The 20,751-nt window shown below is 69.1% G+C and overlaps 1 protein-coding gene across 1 annotated transcript; it reads left to right on the top strand.

Moving 5' to 3' along the window:
- Positions 1-4,899: 4,899 nt before the first annotated feature.
- On the top strand, positions 4,900-18,068 carry MYMK (myomaker, myoblast fusion factor). The gene is made up of 5 exons (XM_070058751.1): positions 4,900-5,405; positions 8,621-8,735; positions 9,319-9,467; positions 11,076-11,192; positions 11,607-18,068. The coding sequence occupies exons 1-5, from the start codon at positions 5,271-5,273 to the stop codon at positions 11,754-11,756; spliced, it is 666 nt and encodes a 221-aa protein (XP_069914852.1). The 5' UTR covers positions 4,900-5,270; the 3' UTR covers positions 11,757-18,068.
- The last annotated feature ends 2,683 nt before the right edge of the window (positions 18,069-20,751 follow it).

Below are 20,751 nucleotides of genomic sequence, written 5' to 3'. Positions count from 1 at the left end.
TGCTGAGAAGCGGAAGGCCAAGCAGGTGGAGGGACTGCCGGAGACGCGAGTGAGCGCGCTCCAGAGAGGGGGCAGACGCCCCGTGGCCCGCCGACCAGACAGCCGCGGTGGCCAGAGCCCGCGGGAGGGGCCCGGGGCTCTCTCTGCGATGCCCAGCACCAGCTTGGCAGAGCTCGGCCGCCTGGCTGGGCCGGGGCCAGCCGGGCAGCCCCTGGCGGGCCGCTGTTCCTGCTAAGTCAGAGCAGGGGGCAGGGCCTGGGGCCCAGCGCTTGCGCCCCTCTGGGAGAGGCCGCCCAGAGCCCACCCTCCGGGAGAAACCAGCGGCAGCGCGCCAGATGCGGGGTGGGGGAGGGGCAGGCCTCTGCAAACTCCAGAGAGCAAAGGAGCCGCAGAGTAGGGGCAGGCCTGCCCCCTGCCTGACCACCGGCCGGCAGGAGAGTGACCCGCCCGAGGGAACCCAGCACCTCTCTCCACCCTGCAGGCTCTGTGCTTGCGGAACCCTGAGGAGCTGACCCCCCCCCCCACACACACACACAGTGGGGGCTGCGGGGCTGGAGCCAGAACGTAGCCCTCCCACTCCCCCAACCCAGGCCCACACTGCCCCCTGGGGTCTGCAGGCGGAAGTGCAGACACGGGAGCCCTTCCAACCAGCACACGCCTGCACGCACGCACGCACGCACGCACGCACCGTGTTCCCACTCACGGACGCACGCTGGGCTCGCACTCATTCCGGGAGCCCTGCCTCTCCACCCTCCTCCCCTCCGGCCCGCCGCCAGGGCCCCACGCCCCCTGGCACTGTCCCCACACTCTCCCCATGTTTCTGGCTTCCGCATCCAGCCAGCACCAGGGTGACTAACTGTTTCCCCGGGAGGGAGCTCCCAGCCGAGGACCAGCACAAACACCCCCAGTGTCCTCTCTCGGCTCTGCAGGATGGCTCGGGCTGGGCCTGGGCCGCGGGCCCTGGGGCCAGCCAGCTCCTGGCTGTGTGACCTCTGCAGGTGTGTGGCCCCAGCTCGCTCAGCCACTGCACTTCTGCCCCACCCCACCCTGACCTCTAGGAGCCCCCATTCCTGAGGTCCACAGGAGGCCTGACTGCTGCTTGGGATTCCTGGGGTTTGGCTGGAGTCGTCCCTGACCTGTGTCACAGGATCCTCCGCCATGTGCCTCTGACACCCAGTATGTGGCGGGGGCTCCAGGGAGGACGGGTGTGTCTGGCAGCTCCTGGCGCTGCCGGGCTCCTTGTCCTGCAGGGGTGAAGGCGAGGCGTCCCCCTCCGCTGTCCCCAGGCCAGGGCCCCAGGTGCAGGCCCCAAGGCTGGGGACGGTGCCTACCGGGGGAGGAGATCGCCAGCTTCCGCCATGTCCGAGCATCCAGGGAGAGGCCACGGGGAAGCGGCGGAGCAGGGTTGGAGATGCAAGCCTGGGGGACAGGGGGCCCGCAGTGACCGCTTCGGTGGCTGGTGCTAGACAGTCACACTGGGAGCCGGGCCTGGCCTGCACGCGGGGTCCAAAGCGGCTCCTGACTCCGGCATCGACAGCCCGGGACCTGGGCCACCCCAGCACCTCCAGGACACACCCCAGCCGGCAGGGACAGGGCCACCAAGGAACCGTCTGGCCAGCTGGAACCAGGCCTGGGAGGGCAGCCCCAGGAGAAGCGCCCGGGGGCAGTGGCCAACTCCAACAGCGAAGCCCTGTGCACAGGCCCCTACCCAGGCCAGGGCGGAAGCCAGCTGTCCCCACAGGCTCCGCTCTGGGCCCTGGGGCTGGACATTCGCTGGCCCATGTGCGCCCTGACAACCGGGAAGGTCACCCCCAGAAATATTACAAGTGCACCCCAGAGCCCTTTGTCCCGCGGCTCTGCCGTGGTGCCCGTGCTCAGGAGGCCACCCTGCAGGCCAGGAGCATGCGGCGAGCGGGCGAGCAGACCGTGACCACCATCCGTAGCCAGCCTGCCACTGCCAAGCCTGACTCCACCTCTCTCCGGCTGGGTGGCTCCAGGCGAGTGCAGCAACCTCTCTGGCCTCCCTCTGCTGGCGGGCGCGGCTCCAACTCCCCACCAGTTCCTGGGCAGCTGTGTCATGAGCTCAGGCTACAGACAAGGAAACAGGCTGGCGGGCAGGGGGCGTGCCGAGGCCCGGCAGCAAGAAAGGGGTGGGCCCCCCCAGGTGGGACCCCCCCAGCAGGTGCGCAGAGCCGGAGGGCTCCGGCCAACGGCTGAAGTCATCCGGCTGCTGGTGGCCCCAGCCGCAGACACGCTTGGGGACGCTGTCCAAGGAGAGGGTCGGGGCGCGGGGAGCCACCTCCCTCCCACCAGGGGCAGGGAAGCTTGGGGGGCCCCACACGGAGCCCCGCCGTGTTCCGGGGCTACACAGCACGTGGGTCCGGTGTTCCAACTTTGGAGGCCACAAGCGCGGCAGCTGGCCCAGCTCTCTGGGCCGGGCAGACAGACAGCTGTCCTGGGGGCAGGCGCTGCGCGGCGTGCGGCGTGCCTGGCATTTCAGCCATCTCAGCCCTGCTAGAAAACCGGCTGCTCCCGGGCCCGGTGGGGGAGGGGCGGGCAGGTCAGGCCGCACACCCCAGCCCGTGCCCCCAGCCCCAGGACGGATCCCTCCTGGGTCCCGTTGGGTCCGGCGCCATCTGCTGGGCACAGGAGGAGTGCCGCCTGGGCCACCCCGGGGCTGAGAGCGCAGCCAAGCCCTGAGACCCTGCACCCAGCCCAGGCCCGCAGGGCGAGCGGGGGAGGGGAAGGGCCAGGACTGGGAGCCAGCCCGGCTGGGTGACCGGGAGCAAGCTCCTGCCACTTCCTCTGTAAAGTGGGGAGCGCAGAGGCGTGCCCCCCACGAAGGGGCCCGTGGGACCACGGGACAATGAAGAAGCCTGGCCTGTTGGTGCCACGGGGGTCCTGAGAGGGGAGACGTGAGCCCCCGGGGGTGGGGAGAGGCTGAGGCTGCAGCAAGCATGGGGTGGGGGTGGCTGTGACCCTGTGCGAGCCCGAGCGGCTTCAGTGGGGCTGGGGGAGGGGGCACGGGACACTTTGGGGTGGGAAGGAGCAGGGACCCCAGCTCACACCATGGCTGGCTCAGAGCCCCCAGATCGAGTCGGCCATGGCCTGGCCCCGTCCTGCCCTCCCTCCGTGTCCACAGGGACGGGAGCAGCCTGCAGGGCGGCCGCCTCCCCCTCCCAGCCCCGGCTCAGTCACTTCCTCTGCTCCAGGGAGCACCGAGGGTCATCTCAGTCCTGTTCTGCGCTGGACGCCTCCTCCAAGCCAGCTGGGCTGTGGCCAGGAGGCCAGGCTCGGACAGGAGCCGCAGACAGCTGCCCCCTGCCTCCACTCTGGAGGGCCGCTCCCTGTCCAGCCTCTGCCACCGCCCAGCCCAGCCACCTGTCTGCCCCCTCGGGCCCTCCCTCCCCGGCCCCTCCTCCCTAACTGCGGGACGCACACACCCCCAACTCCCCCTGCCCCAAGCGAACAACCCTGGCCCTGGAGCTTACAGCTGCGATGCAGCCTCTCACTCACACTCTCACACTCATTCACACTCGCACTCACACTCACACACGCGCCCAGCTGCGACTGGAATGGAGCTCAGCCTCTGCCGGGTGTTTGGCCCCGAGCGCCCTCCCTTAGCCCCCACCGGTCTGTTGTCCGCTCCTCCCGGAAGCTGGGCCCGGGCCTACATCCGAGAGGGAGCAGGGGGGTGGAGGGGCGAGGGGCAGGGGTGACCAGGCCTCGCGCGGGGGTTGCGTGCCTCCCACCTGGAGCCGCACACGCAGGTCTGCTTTTCCCATTTGGAGAGAGAAGCGCGTTCCTCCTCGGAGGCCAGACTGAGCCGGGCGGCGGCCACGCCCCCTTGGGCTTTCATTCATTCTTTCAGCCGTCATTGACTGGGCCAGGGTTTGTTGGACACCACAGCGTGCCAGGCCCCGCTGGGGAGGCCAGGGCAGGGGGCCAGCCCGAGCCCCCGCCCCAGGTCCTGCAGTCTGAGAGGCTCAGTCCAGCAACCCAGCGCGGGGATCTGCCACAGGGCAGCGGGCACGAACAGGAGACCTCAGCTGGCCCCGGAGCTTCCCAGGGAGGCTGAGCAGAGTAGGGGCGGGGCAGGCTGGGGGGGGTGGAGAGGCAGAGGCTGCGGGAGGGGCTGGGGGCGGCCCCCAGAGGGCCGTGGGCACCCACGCGGGAGGACGGCACGGCCGGGTGTCTGCCGTCCGACTTTTCAGCAGAAACAGGCTCCAGGCGACTTAAGACAGAAAAGCGATTTCTGGGGCGCTCAGAGCCGGCAGGGAAGCCGGGGGTGGGGTACGGGGATGGCCAGGCCTCAAAGCAGGGGAGACCGCAGCCTCTGAGAGGGGCCGGCGCTGAACGTGTCCACACCATGGGTCCTCGCACCTGCTGTGCTCCCAGGGAGGTGTGGGGCATTTCTGTCCAGCCAGCCGCTGGGACCCCCTGGGCAAATCGCACCTCAGAGGAGCCCGGAGAACGCAGGATGCAGGGCCCGGAGCTCAGAGCCCCCCAGACCGCATGCCCAGCACCTGTGCCTGGCCCCCTGGGGGTCACAGCACAAGAATCAGATGGAGGAGAAGGCTCGGCCACTGACAGCAGCTCCGCCCACCGGCCTGGGGAGCCGCCAGCCGTCGTTCCTCTGCCGGGGTGGGGGGGTCCCCCACCGCCCCCCCACCTCTTCCACGAGAGGAAGCGGATTTCCCTAAGGCCGGCCACGGAGCTGCTGCCAAGGGCGAGGGGAAGCAGAGCGAGCCTCAGCCTTGCTCTCGGAGCCCAGGGCGAGGCGCAGGCGGGGTCTGCAGGAGGAACAGTGCAGCCAACGACAGCAGACCCCCAGCCCAGCCCGCCGCCGGCCGGCAGGTGCAGCCGCGGGGCGAGCGTGGCTCCCACCTTAGCTAGAGGCTCCTCCTCGGAATTACTGTTGGCTAAACCGCGGGTTCTCTCGCCCCCTGCCACCCGTGGGCAGGTGCCCCACGCTGCAGCGCCTACAGCCTCACTGTGGAGAAAGAGCCAGGCAGGGGAGACGGCTGGAAGTCCCCAGGGTGCTGCCCCAGAGAAAACAAACATACTCAGACCCCCTGAGTCGGCTCCTGTGTCCTCTCCCCCACCCCCACCAAAAAAAAAGCCAGGGCAGGAGCTGACCACGTGGCCTCAGCTGTTGGGCTCCATGTGTCGCACCCCCGCCTCCGCCCAGAGCCGCCGCCAGTGCCCCTGCCGAAAGGGAGTGAGCTCGCCGCCCGGGACCCTGCCCGCCCGTGCCTTCCTCCCGGCCCATGGGGACGCTCGTGGCCAAGCTGCTCCTGCCCACCCTGAGCAGCCTGGCCTTCCTCCCCACGGCCAGCGTCGCCGCCAGGAGGCGCTTCCACATGGAGGCCATGGTCTACCTCTTCACCATGTTCTTCGTGGCGGTGAGTCGGGGGCCGGGGCCGGGGTCTGGGGACGGAGGAGGGGGTTCCGGGCGTGCCTCCCACCGGCCTCCGTCCCCCCACCTGTGCCAGGTGTGTGTGAGCCCAGGCCTCCCCTCCCCCACCTCTTCCTGCTATGGCGGGGGGGGGGGGGTGGATCCAGGGAACACGAAGGAAGGGCCCGGCGGGGCTGACCCCGGCACCGGCACCGTGGGGCTGCCCGGGGCGGGGGCCGCTCCCCTCTGCGCTGCCTCCCTCGGCGGAGGCCTCCCGGCCCCAGCCCTCCTCCTGTTCTATTTCTGTCTGGCGGCCTGGCTCTGGCTGGCTGTCGGGCGCTCGGCTTCCAGGGAGCTGTCGGGCTGATTTCAATTTCATCCACCTTGCAGCGCGTACCTGGCACCCTCTGGCTTCCTTCTCAGGGTCCCGCTGTCTGAGCGCCGCCCCGCGCCCTGGCTGTCTGTCCGTCTGCCCTCCGCCTTCCCCCCCCCCACGGCCCCCACGGGCTCTCCCTCCCCCGCGGCTCCGGCCCGGGTTCTGAGCCGCGTTTCCTTCCTCTCGGCCTCTGGCTGGCTCTCCGGCTCCCTGGCGTGCTAGCCCGTGCAACGCCGGCTCTTTCGGAAGCTCCTGGCTGCTCCCCAACTGCTCTTGGTGCCCCGGCCCTCCACGTGTCTCTCTGGCTGTCCCCCCAGCCCTCAATCTGCCTCCGCCTGCCTGGCTGACCGTCGCTCTCTCCGTCCATCCGCCCTGTCCCCTGCCCCGCCCTGGTCAGACCACCCTTGTCCACCCCAGCTCCCTGGCAGCAGGGCCCCCGTGAGCGTGCCAAGCACACGCATGTGCACACCGGCAGCTCCAAGCAGGGGGAGGCCTGTGGACGCACTCCCGCGTGGGCAGGCATACGATCACATTCCACACTTGCATCCTGAGATGGTCTAGCCCAATTGTGCCAGCAACACGAGAGGCAGGGTGTGCACAGGCCCCGGGGTGGGGGGCAGCGGGAGTACACTGCACAGACCCCTCCTGTTTGTGGTGCTCCCCTGTGTCCAGGGACCCGGGGGCAGGCCCCGTCCAGCGGGAGACACGCTCACCGGTGATGGAGGCTGGGCCAGGATCGCTCACACTGCCTCGCTCGGTCTCTGCGCCTCCCCACTGAGTCTCTGCACAGTGTCCCTCTCCCCGACTCCCAGCTCAGACACTGCCAAGCGCCTCTCGGCTGCTCCTCCCGGGGCTCCGGCCGGGGTCAGCTCTGCGACAGATGAGAAGCGGGGCCCGCCGCAGAAGGGGACGTGTCCACGGCTCCAAGAGCCTCAGGCTGGGGACAGAAGCCTGTTCTGTCCCCAAGGACCGTGTGAGACCGGGCACCCCTGCCTGCCTGGGCTGAGCTGGGCCCACAGCTGCCTCTGCAGCCAGCCCCAGAGAGCTGCCCCGCCCCTCCCAGAGCGGCAGGGGCAGCTGCCTCCTGCGACAAATGTCCTCTGGCCTCAAAGCCACCGTCGGCACCTCCCCGACGGCCTCTCCCCCACTGCCATTGCTGGGTCGGACCCCACGCCATGTGCTTGGCCACTGGGGACCCCCAAAAGCCCCACAGGGTGCGGGTCCTCGTCCCACTGCACAGAGCGGTCAGCCACTCGCCTGCGCTCCCGTAGCCAGGGCAGGGGCTCTCCCCAACAGGGCCGGCCGCTCCCGCCCCACAGCCAGGGTTGCCCTGGCCCTCCCCCCCGGGCAGGTGCCCCTCACAGCCCCCATGCTGCATCCTGGCCGGAAGGAAGCAGGGGCTGGGGGGAGGCCCCTGTGGGTCTGGGGCCCGGCTCTGCTCCCTGCCTCCCTGGCCCTGCGTGCGTGGGGCACAGGCTCTGGCCTGGCAGCTGGGGGACACCCAGAATCTCCCAGCGATGGGGGCTGAAAGGGGAGGTGCAGGCAGTGGCTGAGGGGCGGGGCGAGGGTGGAGGTGTGGTTCTGAGAGGAGCCGGGAGGGCGTCCAGCCCGCACCTGCTTACCTCCTCCAGCCTCTTGGCCAGCGTCCCTCCGGAGTTTGCGAGCCCAGCACAGTCTGTGGGCAGATCTGGCCAGGACCTCCACCGACGCCCCCAGGCCTCTGCCCTGCAGTTGCAATCAGTGTGCGCTCTGCACATGGACCCCAACTTGCCGCCTCACCCTGCCGCTGCATGGTGCCCCTGCCTCCTGGGCACCTGCTCCCCCTGCTGAGCTGGACTCACCAGGAGTGGACGGTGCTGGCCTCCTGGCTTGTTTATGCCGGTTGAACTTGTCAAAATCATTATGTCAAGTCATTAGATCGGCCTTAAATGGTGAAATGTGGGTGCAGGAGCAGAGAGCTGTGCTCTCCACAGGGGCCCCGCCTTTCAAAGCTGCTGTAAAACGAGGGGCCGGAGGGCGGACGGGGACACCCAGGACCTGTGTGCGGTCCGCGCAGGGCCCCTGAGCCCCCCCCCATGGTAAAGAGGCAGAAACCAAAAGCGGTACTGGGCGTGTCTCCCAGCGCGGTCCCTGCGGCAGCACCGGAACCTGGTAAAACCACAGGTCTCCAGCTCACCCGGGCTCCCAGCGTGTTCCAAGATTTATTTATTATGTGTTTGGAAGACAGAGTGACAGAGAGAGAGGAGAGAGACAGAGAGACAGAGAGAGAGAGAGAGGTCTTCCATCTGCTGGTCCACTTCCCAGGCCAGGCCACATCCAGGAGCCAGGAGCTCCATCCGGGTCCCCCGTGTGATGGCAGGGGCCCACTGCCTTCCCAGGCGCAACAGCAGGAACCGGAATGGCAGTGGAGCAGCCGGCATTGCAGATGCCAGTGTGACCCACTGTGCCACAGAGGCCCGCCCTGGATAGCAGGCCCCTCCTCCATGTTCCGATGCCCAGTCCCATCCGAGAGGGGCCTGGGACAGGGAAAGCCCCCACCCCAGCCCGCACAGCCCTGAAAACAGACTGGCACCACCCGCACATCCAGACAGTGGCAAACAAACAAGCTTGCCTGCTCTCGGATGCAGAAGGGACCTGCGGCTCAGGAGGGGGGTGGGGAACCAGGGGCCCCCGGTCCTGCCACTCAAGAGAAGAGGCACAGTACCTCCCCATCCCTGTGAGCCTCTGTGAGGGGCGTGCTGGGAGGTGGCAGACCGAGGCACAGGCCCCAGCATCCTGGGACCTCTGGGAGCTGGGGCGGGGGCTCCAGCCCGCGCCCGCCCCCGCTGACTGCAGGCTTCCGGCAGCTGCACCACGCCTGCAGCGGGCCCGGGCTCTCCGTGCTCTGCTTCATGCGTCATGACATCCTGGAGCACTTCAGCGTGTACGGGACGGCGCTGAGCATGTGGGTGTCGCTGATGGGTGAGTGTCTGCGCCGCTGCCGGCCCGGCCCCGCCCTCGGCCCGCCCTCGGCCCGCCCCGGGGCCCCAGAGCCAACCCGCGGGACCTGCCGTCCCCTCCTCCCCACCTTTCCCTGAGCACGTGGAGCAGACGCTCCCTGGGACAAACCCGAAAGGCAGGGACCCACGCGGGGAAGCCGAGGGTGGGTCGGCCCGGGACCCACGCGGGGAAGCCGAGGGTGGCGGGACTCACTCGGGGAAGCCGAGGGTGGGTCCGCCCGGGACTCACGTGGGGGTGCGTCCACCCCCACCCCTCCCCGGGGATCCCCTGCTCACCCTGGGCTGCTCAGAACTCACCCCTGCAGCGGCCCCCGAGGCCGGGTGCCCGGGAAGGACTCAGACGCCCTCTCGGGCCTCGGGCCCTGCATCCCCTGGGTCGCGGGGGACTCGCTCCCTCATGTCCGTCAGAGCAGCTGCTGTGCCCGCGGGGACGGCCACGTTTCAGACCTCTCAGCCACCCGGCGGGAGCCTCCCGGCGCGGGGGCAGCGGCCAGGAGGGGCGCGGGAGGGAGAGCCCTCAGCCTCCCCGTTTCTCTTCCCCCCAGCACTGGCCGACTTCGACGAGCCCCAGAGGTCGACATTTGGGATGCTGGGCGTCCTGACCATCGCCGTGCGCGTCTACCACGACCGCCGAGGCTACGGCGTGTACTCGGGCCCCATCGGCACGGCCGTCCTCATCATCACAGCCAAGTGGGTATGTCCGGGCCAGCCAGGGCCCCTCCCCCAGCCCCCGCACAGGGACACAGGAATTCCGCTAACACAGAGCCGGGGTCCTCGACCTCGGAGCCCCCCGCATGTGTAAGACAGGCCCTGCCCCTGAGTGGCCGCGTGGGCTCCAAGACCGGTCGGGACAATCCCCCGAGCCCCGGCAGCAGTAGCTTCAACACGCCAGCGCTCCTAGTTAGCGGGAGCGTCGCGGCTGCTGTGAGAGAGGCGGCCTTGACGGGGAGCAGGCCTGGGTTAGCCCGGGAGGACTTCCTGGAGGGCACGGGCCTTGAGTGTGGTGCCAGCACGGAGGCACAGCCCGAGTCGGTTTCCAACACCAATCGTCTCTCCGGGGGTCTCCCACCTCCCCCAGACCCTCCCGGCTATGAGGCCCCCAAACCCCCAAACTAGCCCAGGGGAGAGAGGATGGACCCGGGGAACAAGGACCAGGAGGCCCCACACGGGGCCGGCTCTCCCTGACTGCGGCAGCCCGACCGCGAAGTAACCCCCCATCACATTTAACCCATCGGAGCTCCACCTGCAACCTCGGGGTTCAGACCCCTGCTCTGCCCCAGCCTGGCCCCCACAGGTGCAGAGGGTGGGGGTGGGCCATGCAGCGGGGGCCACTGACCCATTTCACAGATGCTGGGAGCAACGTCAAGTCCCGGCCTGTGGGGAGCTTTCGAAACATGCCCACTCCTCTGTAGGGCACAGGATTGGCTGTGCCTTCTGGTTAATGGAGAAATCAAGGCACGGGGAGACCCACAACCTCACAGGAAGTCTCGGGGGTCAGAGGCAGGGGAGGCAGCACCAACCCGGGGACAGGCAACAGGATGGGCCTCGTGCGTGGACCCCTCCTGCCCCTGGCTCGGCCCCGCCTTGGCCAGGCTGAATCTGGGCCTACTTGAATTCACCAGGACAGAATGCACTTGGCCGTCACCGTCCCCTGTGGTGCCGCAGACCTCCCAAGGCCCGGGCTGTGGACAGGGCCACGGGGCAGCAGACGGGCCACTTGCTGTGGAGTTTATTTTAGATTTTCCACAACAGAGGGTAGACAGCAGTGTGTCGGCGCCATCCATGGGCGGGGACAGGGCCAGGCCCGCCGGCTGTGAGCCTGGGCTGGCACCGCCCCTGCTGGCCAGTTGCACCGGGGTCACCCCGTCTGGCCGTCCCCAGGGCCAACATGCCACTGCAAGCCCTCGGTCCCTTGTGGCCAGGGAGTAACTGCAGAGGACGGAGAGCGGGGCATCAGGTCCTCATTCGCGCACCCTCTGGCCTGGCGAGGGGCGGTGGGGGAGGAGTGTCCGCAGCAGCCGAGGGCGGAGGCCCCAGGCCCCCAGGGCTGCCCTCTGCTGCAAGGTGCAGGTGCAAGGTGGGCTGTCCCACCCCAAAGAGGCAGGAGGGGAGCAGGGGGCCCGGCTGGGGGCGGGGCGGGGTCTTTCTGGCCAACTGGCCTGTGGTCCAGGCTCGGCAGGGACTGTCCTGAGCCGCACTGCTGGCCCCAAGGTGGCCGGGGACTGTGTGCGGGCCCAGCAGTTGTGCGGCCCTAGAGGGGGCTGTCCGCTAACGCCACGCTGTCAACCCCCCCCCCCCGCAGCTACAGAAGATGAAGGAGAAGAAGGGGCTGTACCCCGACAAGAGCGTCTACACCCAGCAGATCGGCCCCGGCCTCTGCTTCGGGGCGCTGGCCCTCATGCTGCGTTTCTTCTTTGAGGTACCACGCCCGGGGGAGGGGGCCTGGCAGGTGCAGCCCTGCCCAGCTGAGGACGACCGGTTCCTCCCAGAGTAACTGACAGGAGCCTGGTGGGCCCAGGGCCCCCAGAAGGATGGGCCCTGCCTCCCGAGAGCTGGCATCTGAGAGGCAGGGCCCAGCCCTGCGGGGGGGCGGGGGGGAGAGGGAGGGAGGGAGGGAGGGAGGCCGAGCTGGGAGGAGGGAGGGAGGGGTCTCAGGCTTCCTGGTAGAGGGGCAGGGTACGGGGTAGGGAAAGGCCCAGGGCCTGGCAGAGAGGAGAGGGCGGTATCCCACAGGTGCCACACGTGCCGGGCTCACGGGCAGGGGCCGTGGCCTCTGCTGGGAGCGGAGCTGCTCCTCGGGGAGGCATCCCACAGGCCATCCCCCGCCCCACAGGACTGGGACCACACCTACGTCCACAGCTTCTACCACTGCGCCCTGGCCATGGCCTTCGTCCTGCTGCTGCCCAAAGTCAACAGGAAGGCGGGGGATGCGGGCGCCCCGGCCAAGCTGGACTGCTCCACCCTCTGCTGCACCTGCATCTGACGCTGTGCCCGCCCCCAGCGCCAAGCCACCGCCCTCCCGGCCCCCGTCCTCCCCCACCCCGGGCACCTGAGAAGCACCTGCCGCCCACCTGCCCCTACACAACAGGCACTTGGCCCTGGAGCTGCAAGCAGAGGGTCTGTCTCCTCCTGGGCCTGGTCCACACCGCCGGGCGTGGCCAGCACCTGCCCCCCATCTCCCCTGCCTGCTTCGCCCGTGGCCGGCTGGGGGCCCAGAGGTCCGAGCCTAGGGCCAGCCACAGGAGGGAGAGGGGGCCGCCGCCGCCCTGGGCCGGTGCTCTCCCCGGGCCATCTGTTTTCTTCTGGAAACTGGAGTCCTGGCCACGCCCTCGAGCTCTGGGAGCACTTGGTGGGGACGCCCGGCCGTCGCGGATCGCGCGGTGGCTGTGGATCCCGAGGTGTCGGCAACAAGAGCCATGCCACCACCTCCTGCGCGTGTCCTGGGTCTTCAGGCCAGGCCCTGAGCGCAGCCTTGGCCTCCATCCCACAGGCGGAAAGCGGGCGCCCTCGGCCGAGGCAGCACTGCCGGGAGCCCGGGGGGAGAAGCTCCAGGCCTGGGCACGTTTGCCCACGCTGGCCACCAGCGCCCACACGGGAGGTGGCAATGTGTAGGTGGTCCTGCCGCCTGCAGGCTGAGCCTGGCCAGCACCCCGGGGGCCCGTCTGCCGGACAGGAAGTTACTACACCTGTCTGGGGCCTGTTGCTGTTTCCAGGCGGCGCCACCGTGAGGGGGAGACTTGCCAACAGCCACGGTGACCTCACACCTCAGGAGCTGGCTCTGGCCCCCGCGTCTGCGTGTCTGCTGACCTCCTGAGGGCGCATGGGCCCCCAGCTGGCCCTTCCCCGTCTCTCATCCCTGCCCCAGCCCCGGCAGGCGCTGTGAAGACCCACAGGTCGGGCCCAGAGCCACAGTGAGGCCCCCGAGCGGGCTTGCGGGGCGCCCGGCTCCAGGGCTGTCACCACCCCCATTTCTCAGAGGGAGCTGAGGCCCCAGCAGTCCAGAGCTCCAGGGCCACCCCACGGACAGGGCAGCAGCGCCACGTCCCGGGTGTCCCCTCACCGCCAGCAACACGGGGACACACGGGCTCCGTACCCGACTTCTGCAGCCTCCCTGGGTGGCCCGTCCACCTGAGGAGGGGCACACACACGCACCATGCACCGCCTGCACACGCGTGTGGACACACACCACCCATGCACACCTGCACATGCCACACACAGACACGCACGCCCACGCCGCACACCACGATGAGACAGGGTGGCCTGGCCTCGCCCCGTCTCCCGTCTTCGGCACGGGGAGCCATGGGCCTCAGCACGAGGGGGTCGTGAGGGGCAGGTGGGGGCAGAGGCAGGTGTCCGCGAGGTGGACACGCCCCTCCCCCTCCCCCGCAGCGCGCACTGGCGGGCGGGCTCTCGGCCCTGATTTACGGAGGCCGTCCGGGAGCCCCGCCAAGTCTGTAAGTCACGGACAATTAGGGGGAGCGCTCCCGCCTCCAGCCCGGCAGCTGCAGGCCTGCGTCCGGTCTCTGGGGCTCAGGCCCAGCCTCACCCCTGCAGAGCAGGGCGGGGGCGGGGGGCACAGAGACCCCTGGGGGAGGAGGGGCTGGCCCTGAGGGCCAGCGGAGGGGTCAGCTCTGGACGGGACAGTTCCCACAGCACCGCCCTCCGGGGGCCTCAGGCAGCAAGGCCCACTGCCTGCCACCGTCCCTGGCACCGGGACTCCCGGGGGTGCTCAGTCCTGGGCCTCCGCGCCCCTGGAGTCTGGGACACCCAGGTCGCCCCCGCCGGCCTCTGGCTCGGAGCCACCGGCCCTGAGTGCCGAGATCCACTCCGGTTGCCGGGGTTTCGCCGGCAGGCCCGGGGCAGCCCCCCCACCCAGCGGCCCCTGCCTCGCACAGGCAACTGGGCATTTGCAGCCAAGGGCCGACTCCTGCAGTGCGTGCACGTTTCAACAAAGGGCTGGGGGCAGGTCCCGGGGCCCCGGGCCACGCACGGGGCGTGCTTCCCTGTACGGCTGACACGGCGCCCGGAGGGTCACCACGTGCCCTGGGCCTCATGGCAGGTGGCAGCCACGTCGGTCAGTGCTCCCACAGGCAGGGCCCGGGCTGTGGCTCGCGGGTTAGGAGCAGACACAGGAAGAGGGCCCGGCAGACCCTGGACCCCACGCCCCTCCCCGGGACCCCTCCTGAGTCTGGGGCCTCAGTGGGTACAGACGCAGCCGCAGGACCCAGGGTCCGCAGGGCCTTGGCCCCCAGCCCTGGCCCAGCACACGTGTGCCCCATGCCCGCCCTCCCTGCACACCTAGCCAGAGCCCGCAGCAGGGGGGAGGGCGCGGCGGGCCGCGGGCAGACAACGGAGAGAGCTATTATAAACACCGGCCGCCCGTAGACAAAACAGTCTATTGTAGCAGCCGCCTCCCCCGCCCAGCCCCCCGGTGCGAGGCTGGCACGGCCCGGCCCCGCCAGGGCGTCCTCCGTCTGCGCCCGCCGTGGCCTTTGTCGCGTCTGCTCCCGAAATTTCCTGTCTGTTATTCTCCGTAGTAAGCGGACCTGAAACCCGACACGCTCACCGCCCCTTGTAAACCGGCTTGACGGTCCCCGCGGCCCGCCGGACAGGGATTCGCTCGCCTGCCCCTGCAGGGCCTGCACCACGGGGCTCAGCTGGGGAGGGGGCAGAGGAAGGGGCCGGAGGTCCCACGGTCAGAGGCAGCGGCACGGGAGCCACAGGGGACCCCGCTGGCTGGGCGGCCGGAGCCCCGGTGCCCTCACTTTGCGTGGGAACAGCGGTGCCCCCAGCCCGTGAGGCCCCGGGGGAGTGGCGTCGCAGGTGGAGCCGGGGCAGGCCAGGACGCAGGCCTGGGCCTCGGGGAAGTAGCCTCAGTTTCCCTGTTTGTAGCAGTGCCCGCCCCCCGCCGTGGGTGCCGCCAGTGGGGAGGCTTAGTGCAAAGGCTTCACCTCGTGCGTGGTGGCACTTCTGCGACGGCCGTCTCTGTTTCTCGGTATCGCTGGGCGAGAGCAAGAACGGACTTCACGGCCGTCTCCTTACCCTCAGGGGACGCTCACCCCAGCGAAGGCACCAAACGCCCCCATTTGCCAAGGAAACAAATGCGTCAAAGCATACATTGGGAGAGTAAGCAAGGAAGGCTGCCTGGAAGAGGCAGGCTTGCGACTGAATCTTGAACAGCAACGAGGCCTGGCTCGGGGCCACGCCAGCTAAGCCCTCCCTGGCGTCCTGAGGCGGTCCTGAGGTCCTGGGGCGGTCGTGGTGAGAGGATACGAGACCACACAGGACAAGGGAGCTGCAGGTACCCACGTGGCTGTGGGCAGCACAAGGGGTGGCAAGTGACCGAGTCCCAGGGTCTGAGGTTTGCAGGTTGAGCCCAGCTGCTGGGAAGAAGTGGGCAGGGGGTGGGGGCAGAGGTCGGGGAGGCGGCATCCACAGGGTTTGCTGGGCCCTCACCCCGGCCCTGGCCAGCTCTGGGCTCCCGTCCTCTGCTGCCCGAGGACCCTGCCCCAGCAGGTGCACCTGCCGCGTGCTGCCAGCTGGACGGAGCTGTCACGGGAGCTGTGGGCGACTCCTGAGGGGGCAGGGGAGAGGGGCCAGGGCCAGCGTGGCACCGGCGAGACCAGGGACGGCTGAGGCTCCGGGTTATCGGGAAGCTGAACTGGGAGAGAGGTTGCATCGCACAGCTCGCGGGCAGGTGGGACGGGTCCCAGAGAAATGCTGGCCAAGAAGCAGCCGGTGGACGTCTGCCCGTCCATCTTGGCGAGGGCGGCTTCTGCCTCCTCTGGTGCCAGTGCCCACGGGTGCTCCCGCAGTGACCCCCGCTGACCTGTCGTGGGCGCTGGCTCTGGATGCCCACCCCAGGCTGTGGGGCCTTGAGTGAGTGACCCCTGCCTCTCCCGCGGGGCTGAGGCAGGGAAACGTGGCCTGTCGCCGCCTGTCTCTGGACCAGCAGGGCCAGCCAAGCCACACAGGCCACGTGGTCGAGGTGCACCTGGTTCAGGGTGAGGGCCGTGGACCCCTCTCCCCACCCACACGCACCGGGGGGAGGCAGAGGGGGTGGAAGCCCCACCCAGCCCACATGGAGCCCCTCGCACCCACAGGAGGGCTCACCCAGGAGGAGCCGGCAGACGGCTGGGACTGCGCCAGGTTCAAGGCCAGGTGGGCGCCCGGCTGCCCTGCGGGAGGCCGTGGGAGAGGAAGAACGAGACGCCCGTGGTGCCTGGCTCCTGCCTGGGGCGCCCCTCCCTTCCCAGGATGCACTGGGCTTTGTTTTCCCAGCAGCTGGAGTCAGGCTCCCGGGCAGCTGCAGCCACATCTGGAAGGCGTTTGGGCAAAGCGGTGGCGGCAGCTGGTCCTGGACGCTGTGGCCTCAGACCACCGGCCCTGGTGCTGGGGGCTCGCCGGGGCGGGGCAGGGGCAGCCTCTGGTCTCTGGACAGCCAGGCGAGGAAGCGCCAGGATGGCGGCACCGGAGACGGCGACACACCGCGAGGTCTGGCTCGGCTTCCCGCAACCACCTGCTCTTCCCGCGGCCCGGTGCCTGCGTCCCGTCCGATCTCCCCCAGGGGCCTCACGCCGTGGCCCCCTCCTCACCAGCAGGCGTCTCGGCCAGCTTGGCCACCCCATTTCACAGGCTGGAAAACCGAGGGCAATTCTGAGTCCATCGGCGCGCCCACGGTCTCGCCCCGGGAAAGCCAGGACTCGACCCCCGGTTGGGGGCATCTCAGTCTGGCTGGTGCCCCTCAAGACCTCCCTGGCCAGGCCCCGTGATGGTGCAGCGTGGCCCACGCAAGCTCCCCGCGCTGTGGGTGCTCAGCGAACCTGACCGCTGGGCTCACGGCTTCCTGTCTCCGTGACGGGGACACCAAGCCCGGCGCCGCCTGCTCACCGCACCAGCCAGGAATCCTGTGGCTCGGCAGCCACGCCCTGGCTTCCGCGGCACCCGCCTGGCACCGCTGCAGCCAGCGCCCGGGATGTCCCTCGACTGTCCCCCAGGTCCTTTCTTCGGTTGCAGATGAGGGCTCGGGCTGTTTTGTCGCCGGAGTTGCAGCTGGCGCGGAGGTCAGAGGCATGGGCGGATTCTCCCCAGGGGCCTGTGAGACCCTGAGACGCAGGCGCCTGCCTGCCGAGAAGTTCGTCCAGTCGAGCTAGGTCACTGTGTGGTTTGCGTCCCCGCTAAGCAGTGGGGAGCGCGCTGTCGGTCACTGAGAGAGGGCACAAAGTCCCGCCTGCTTGGGAAAAGACGCCGGGACCCACAGATGTCCACGGGTGAAAGAGAACCGGGCCCCTGACTCACCCCACCACTTGCTCGAGGGGCTGGCGCTGCGGTGCAGCAGGTTAAAGTCCCGGCCTGCAGTGCCGGCATCCGACATGGGCACCGGTTCAAGTCCTGGCTGCTCCTCTTCCAGGCCAGCTCTCTGCTGTGGCCCGGGAAGGCCGTGGAGGATGGCCCAAGTGCTTGGGCCCTTCACCTGCGTGGGAGACCAGGAGGAAGCTCCTGGCTTCGGATCAGCTCCGGCCGTTGCAGCCTGTTGGGGAGTGAACCAGCAGATGGAAGACTCTCTCTCTCTCTACCTCTCTCTGTAACTCTGTCTTTCAAATAAAAATAAATCTTTAAAAAAAATCTTGTTCAAAAACTTGAAGACGTCTGGCAGAGAGCACAGGACACAGGCGCTGCGACGCGGGGTCAGAGAGAAGTCCCAGCTGGGACAGGGACCGTGGGAGTCGTCGAAGGGAAAACCGGAAAACTAGACCATCGGCACAAAACCCCGCCCTCCACAGGCGTCCTGCAGACGATAAAAGACAGAGGGGAAAAATACGTGGAAAACCTACTGACGGCCAATGACCATCCCCCCTTGGGGCGCCATGATGGGCAGGCCCACGGCCCAGGAAGGCAATGGGGACTTCCCAGTGGCCACCACGTCCGTGAAGAACAGCGGCTAGGGGAGGAGGAGTTCAAGTCCCGCCCCGGCCGCAGCTGCCGCGTCGCGCCCACTGGGACGGGAACCCCAGCATTCGCCTTCCGCGTGATCAGGCACACGGGAGCCCTCGGAGCCGGGTAGCAGCCGGGGCTGGTGGCAGCGGCAGGGATCAGCTAGGACCGGACACGCGGGAACCCGGGCGGGCAGGCGCTGCGGGCTGCACAGGGAGGCTGCGGTGAGCGCGCCCCCCGCCCCATGACTGATCCCTCCTGGTCCTGCCGGATGGCGCTTTCTGTGGTTTGAGGTTTTGCTGCTGGCTCACTCGTGGGGAGACGGTTACAGCTTGCCAGTAAATCACTTTGAAGTCATTAAGCCACGAATCCTTGACTTCTCGTCGGACTCACTGTCCGTGTTTCTGCTATGCCTGCGGCTTTCTGTGGCCTGGTGTCTGTGTCAACCTCTACTTACCGGGTGCTTGTGGCTGAGTGGTATCCCTCTCGTCTGGCCGAAACCGCCATCATTCATTCATTCATTCATTCATTCAAGAGGCAGGGTCACAGAGAAAGGAGAGAGGTCTTCCACCCGCTGGTTCACTCCCCAAATGGCCACAACAGCCAGGGCTGGGCCAGGACAAAGCCAGGAGCCAGGAGCTTCTTTCTGGTCACCCACACAGGTGCAGGGGCCCAAGCACTTGGGTCATCTTCCACTGCCTCCCCAGGCCATGGCAGAGGGCTGGACCGGAAGTGGAGCAGTCAGGACTTGAACCAGCGCCCACAGGGATGCCGGCGCCGCAGGTGCAGACTTAGCCTAGCGCACCAGTGTCGGCCGCAGGTGAACAGTCCTTACCTTCTCCCGGTGTGCAGCCGCCTGCCGGGAGGGTTTGTACGGGTGCGCGGTCAGCCGCGTCGCAGGAGCAGACGGGGAACCCGAGGCACGCGATGCCACTGGGGTCACTGAGACCACACAGCCAGACCCGACCCCGGCGCTCAGCCGTGCTCCTGCCGGTGCGGTGAGGCGTGTCGGTGAGTCGCTCACTCATTCGCCCACTCTGAGCTGCTTCCGCGTGCTGGACGGCGTTCGAGGCCCTGGGGATGCAGCAGTGGGCGGGGACCCCGCCCTGCCCCGCTGAGCCCACGCTCCCGTGGGAGGGGTACAGGGCCTGACGCGGTCAGTGAAGCCAAAGGACCCGCGGTCAGGGAGGCCGCGGTCAGAGGGGGGACCCGTGCCCACACTGGCCACTGAGGCTGGATCTCAAAGCTGAGACCTCCACGGATACCCCAACGTCCCGGGGGGGCACCCAAGCTCTGTGGCCCAGACCTTGGACACAGCTCCCAGGCCCCACATCGCCCTCCAGTGGCGGCTCAGGAAAGAGCATCTGGATGGGGGGCGTGGCGGGCAGAGGGCGCCCCCCCCCCAGCTTCCCTCTGCCCGCGGTGCGGAGCCGGAGCCGGGCTCACCGCCCCTGAGGCTTCTGGGAGGCCACGGGGATCTACACACTCCCAGACCCACGGGCCCCACCGCCCTGGGCCTCTGTCCTACTGCCCAGGGGCAGGGGTCCTGGGAGGGCCTGACACCTGTGGGGGGCGGTCCCCGTGGAGCTGCTGGGGACTGAGGGACCAGGGAGGGGCTTTCCACGTGGGACAGACAGCTGGGCACAGCTGCTGTGAGGACACTGCCCCGGGCCGGCCTGGAACGTGGGGTCAGCACAGCCCCGCTCCAGCCAGCCGGCCCGGGCGACGGCGCGTCCTGGGGCTCGGCTGGCCCAGCCTGGCCTGACAAGGCTGTCCCTCCCCCACCCCGAGCCCTGCAGGGGATGTGGCCTGGGGGGGAGGGGCACCTCCGGCCCCAGAGCAGAGGACCGAGCGGGCTTTGCCCCCGCAGCTGGGCGCCGTCCATCAGCCACTCGGGAGCCACTTCAGGGACCGGAAGGAGCAGGAAAGGCCGCCCAGAATCCTGCAACGCCCCCACACAGGCCAACCCCCCCACGCTCCGGCAGGACCCGGGGACCCCGGGTGGGGCTTCCGGCATCCGCCTGCCCCTCCTGGCCGGCCCGGCTCTCCAGCCCGGTCCCTGTGCCTCAACGGTGCAGCCCACACACTACCCCCGCCGCGTGCGTCTACACCGTGTGCCTCTACACCCGGCCCTGCACAATCCCGGCTCAGAAGCCACCCCTTCCTCGTCGTCTCCCTCACGCGCCCCCACCAAACTGCCCCTTCCGTGAGCCCATCCCCCACTCAGCCCTCCCCTGAGGGGGCCCTGCATCCCCAGGGCGTCTCCCCAGCCTGGGGGAGCCCCCAGAGAGCCAGGGCCAGGAGGCACGGGTCCCGACCCCCCGCGGCTCCCAGCCCCACCCCAACGGGACGCGGAGCCACCAGGTCTCTGCCCCACAGGTCACAGAGGAATCCAAATTGGCTCAAAGCAACCACCTTTTGCCAAAATTGCGGGCCAATCCCGTGTGTTGTAGAGAAATTCCGACCCAAACAGACCCCTGAGCCCCGCGAGACAGCAGACACCTCGCGGGGCCGCAGTCCAGGTCCTCACGGGCTCCGGGGCAGGCGCGTGGACGCTGGGGAGTGGGCCCCAGGTCAGGCTCCTCTGGGAGTGACAAAGCAGGACTGGCACTGGCCCCGCCCCAGTGCCCATGGTCCCGTGCGCGTCAGCCCCTCTGCCACACAGCGGGGCTCTCACAGCAATGCCTGGGGACCCTGAGCCGGCCCAGGAGCCCCCACATCCCCCCACCGCACGCTTGGACTCCCAGCGACCCCCCAGCATGCTAGGAGCCCCCCACCCCCCAGGGTGCACTAGGAGCCCCCCAACCCTCCATCCCCGTAAGCCAGGAGCCCTCCCACATCCCCCAGGGTGCACGAGGGGCCCCCCCATCCCTCCACCCCCCCTCCGCGCTAGGAGACCCCTCCCAGCACGCTAGGAGCCCCCCCATCCCTCCACCCCATACGCCAGGAGCCCTCCCACATCCCCCAGGGCGCACGAGGAGCCCCTCCCCCCACTCCGCGCTAGGAGACCCCTCCCAGCAGGCTCCCGTGTGTCCCCGCACGTC

The sequence above is a fragment of the Oryctolagus cuniculus genome, chromosome 1, assembly GCF_964237555.1.
Source record: "Oryctolagus cuniculus chromosome 1, mOryCun1.1, whole genome shotgun sequence".
Classification (NCBI taxonomy): domain Eukaryota; kingdom Metazoa; phylum Chordata; class Mammalia; order Lagomorpha; family Leporidae; genus Oryctolagus; species Oryctolagus cuniculus.
This window is presented reverse-complemented; position numbering and strand designations above follow the sequence as displayed.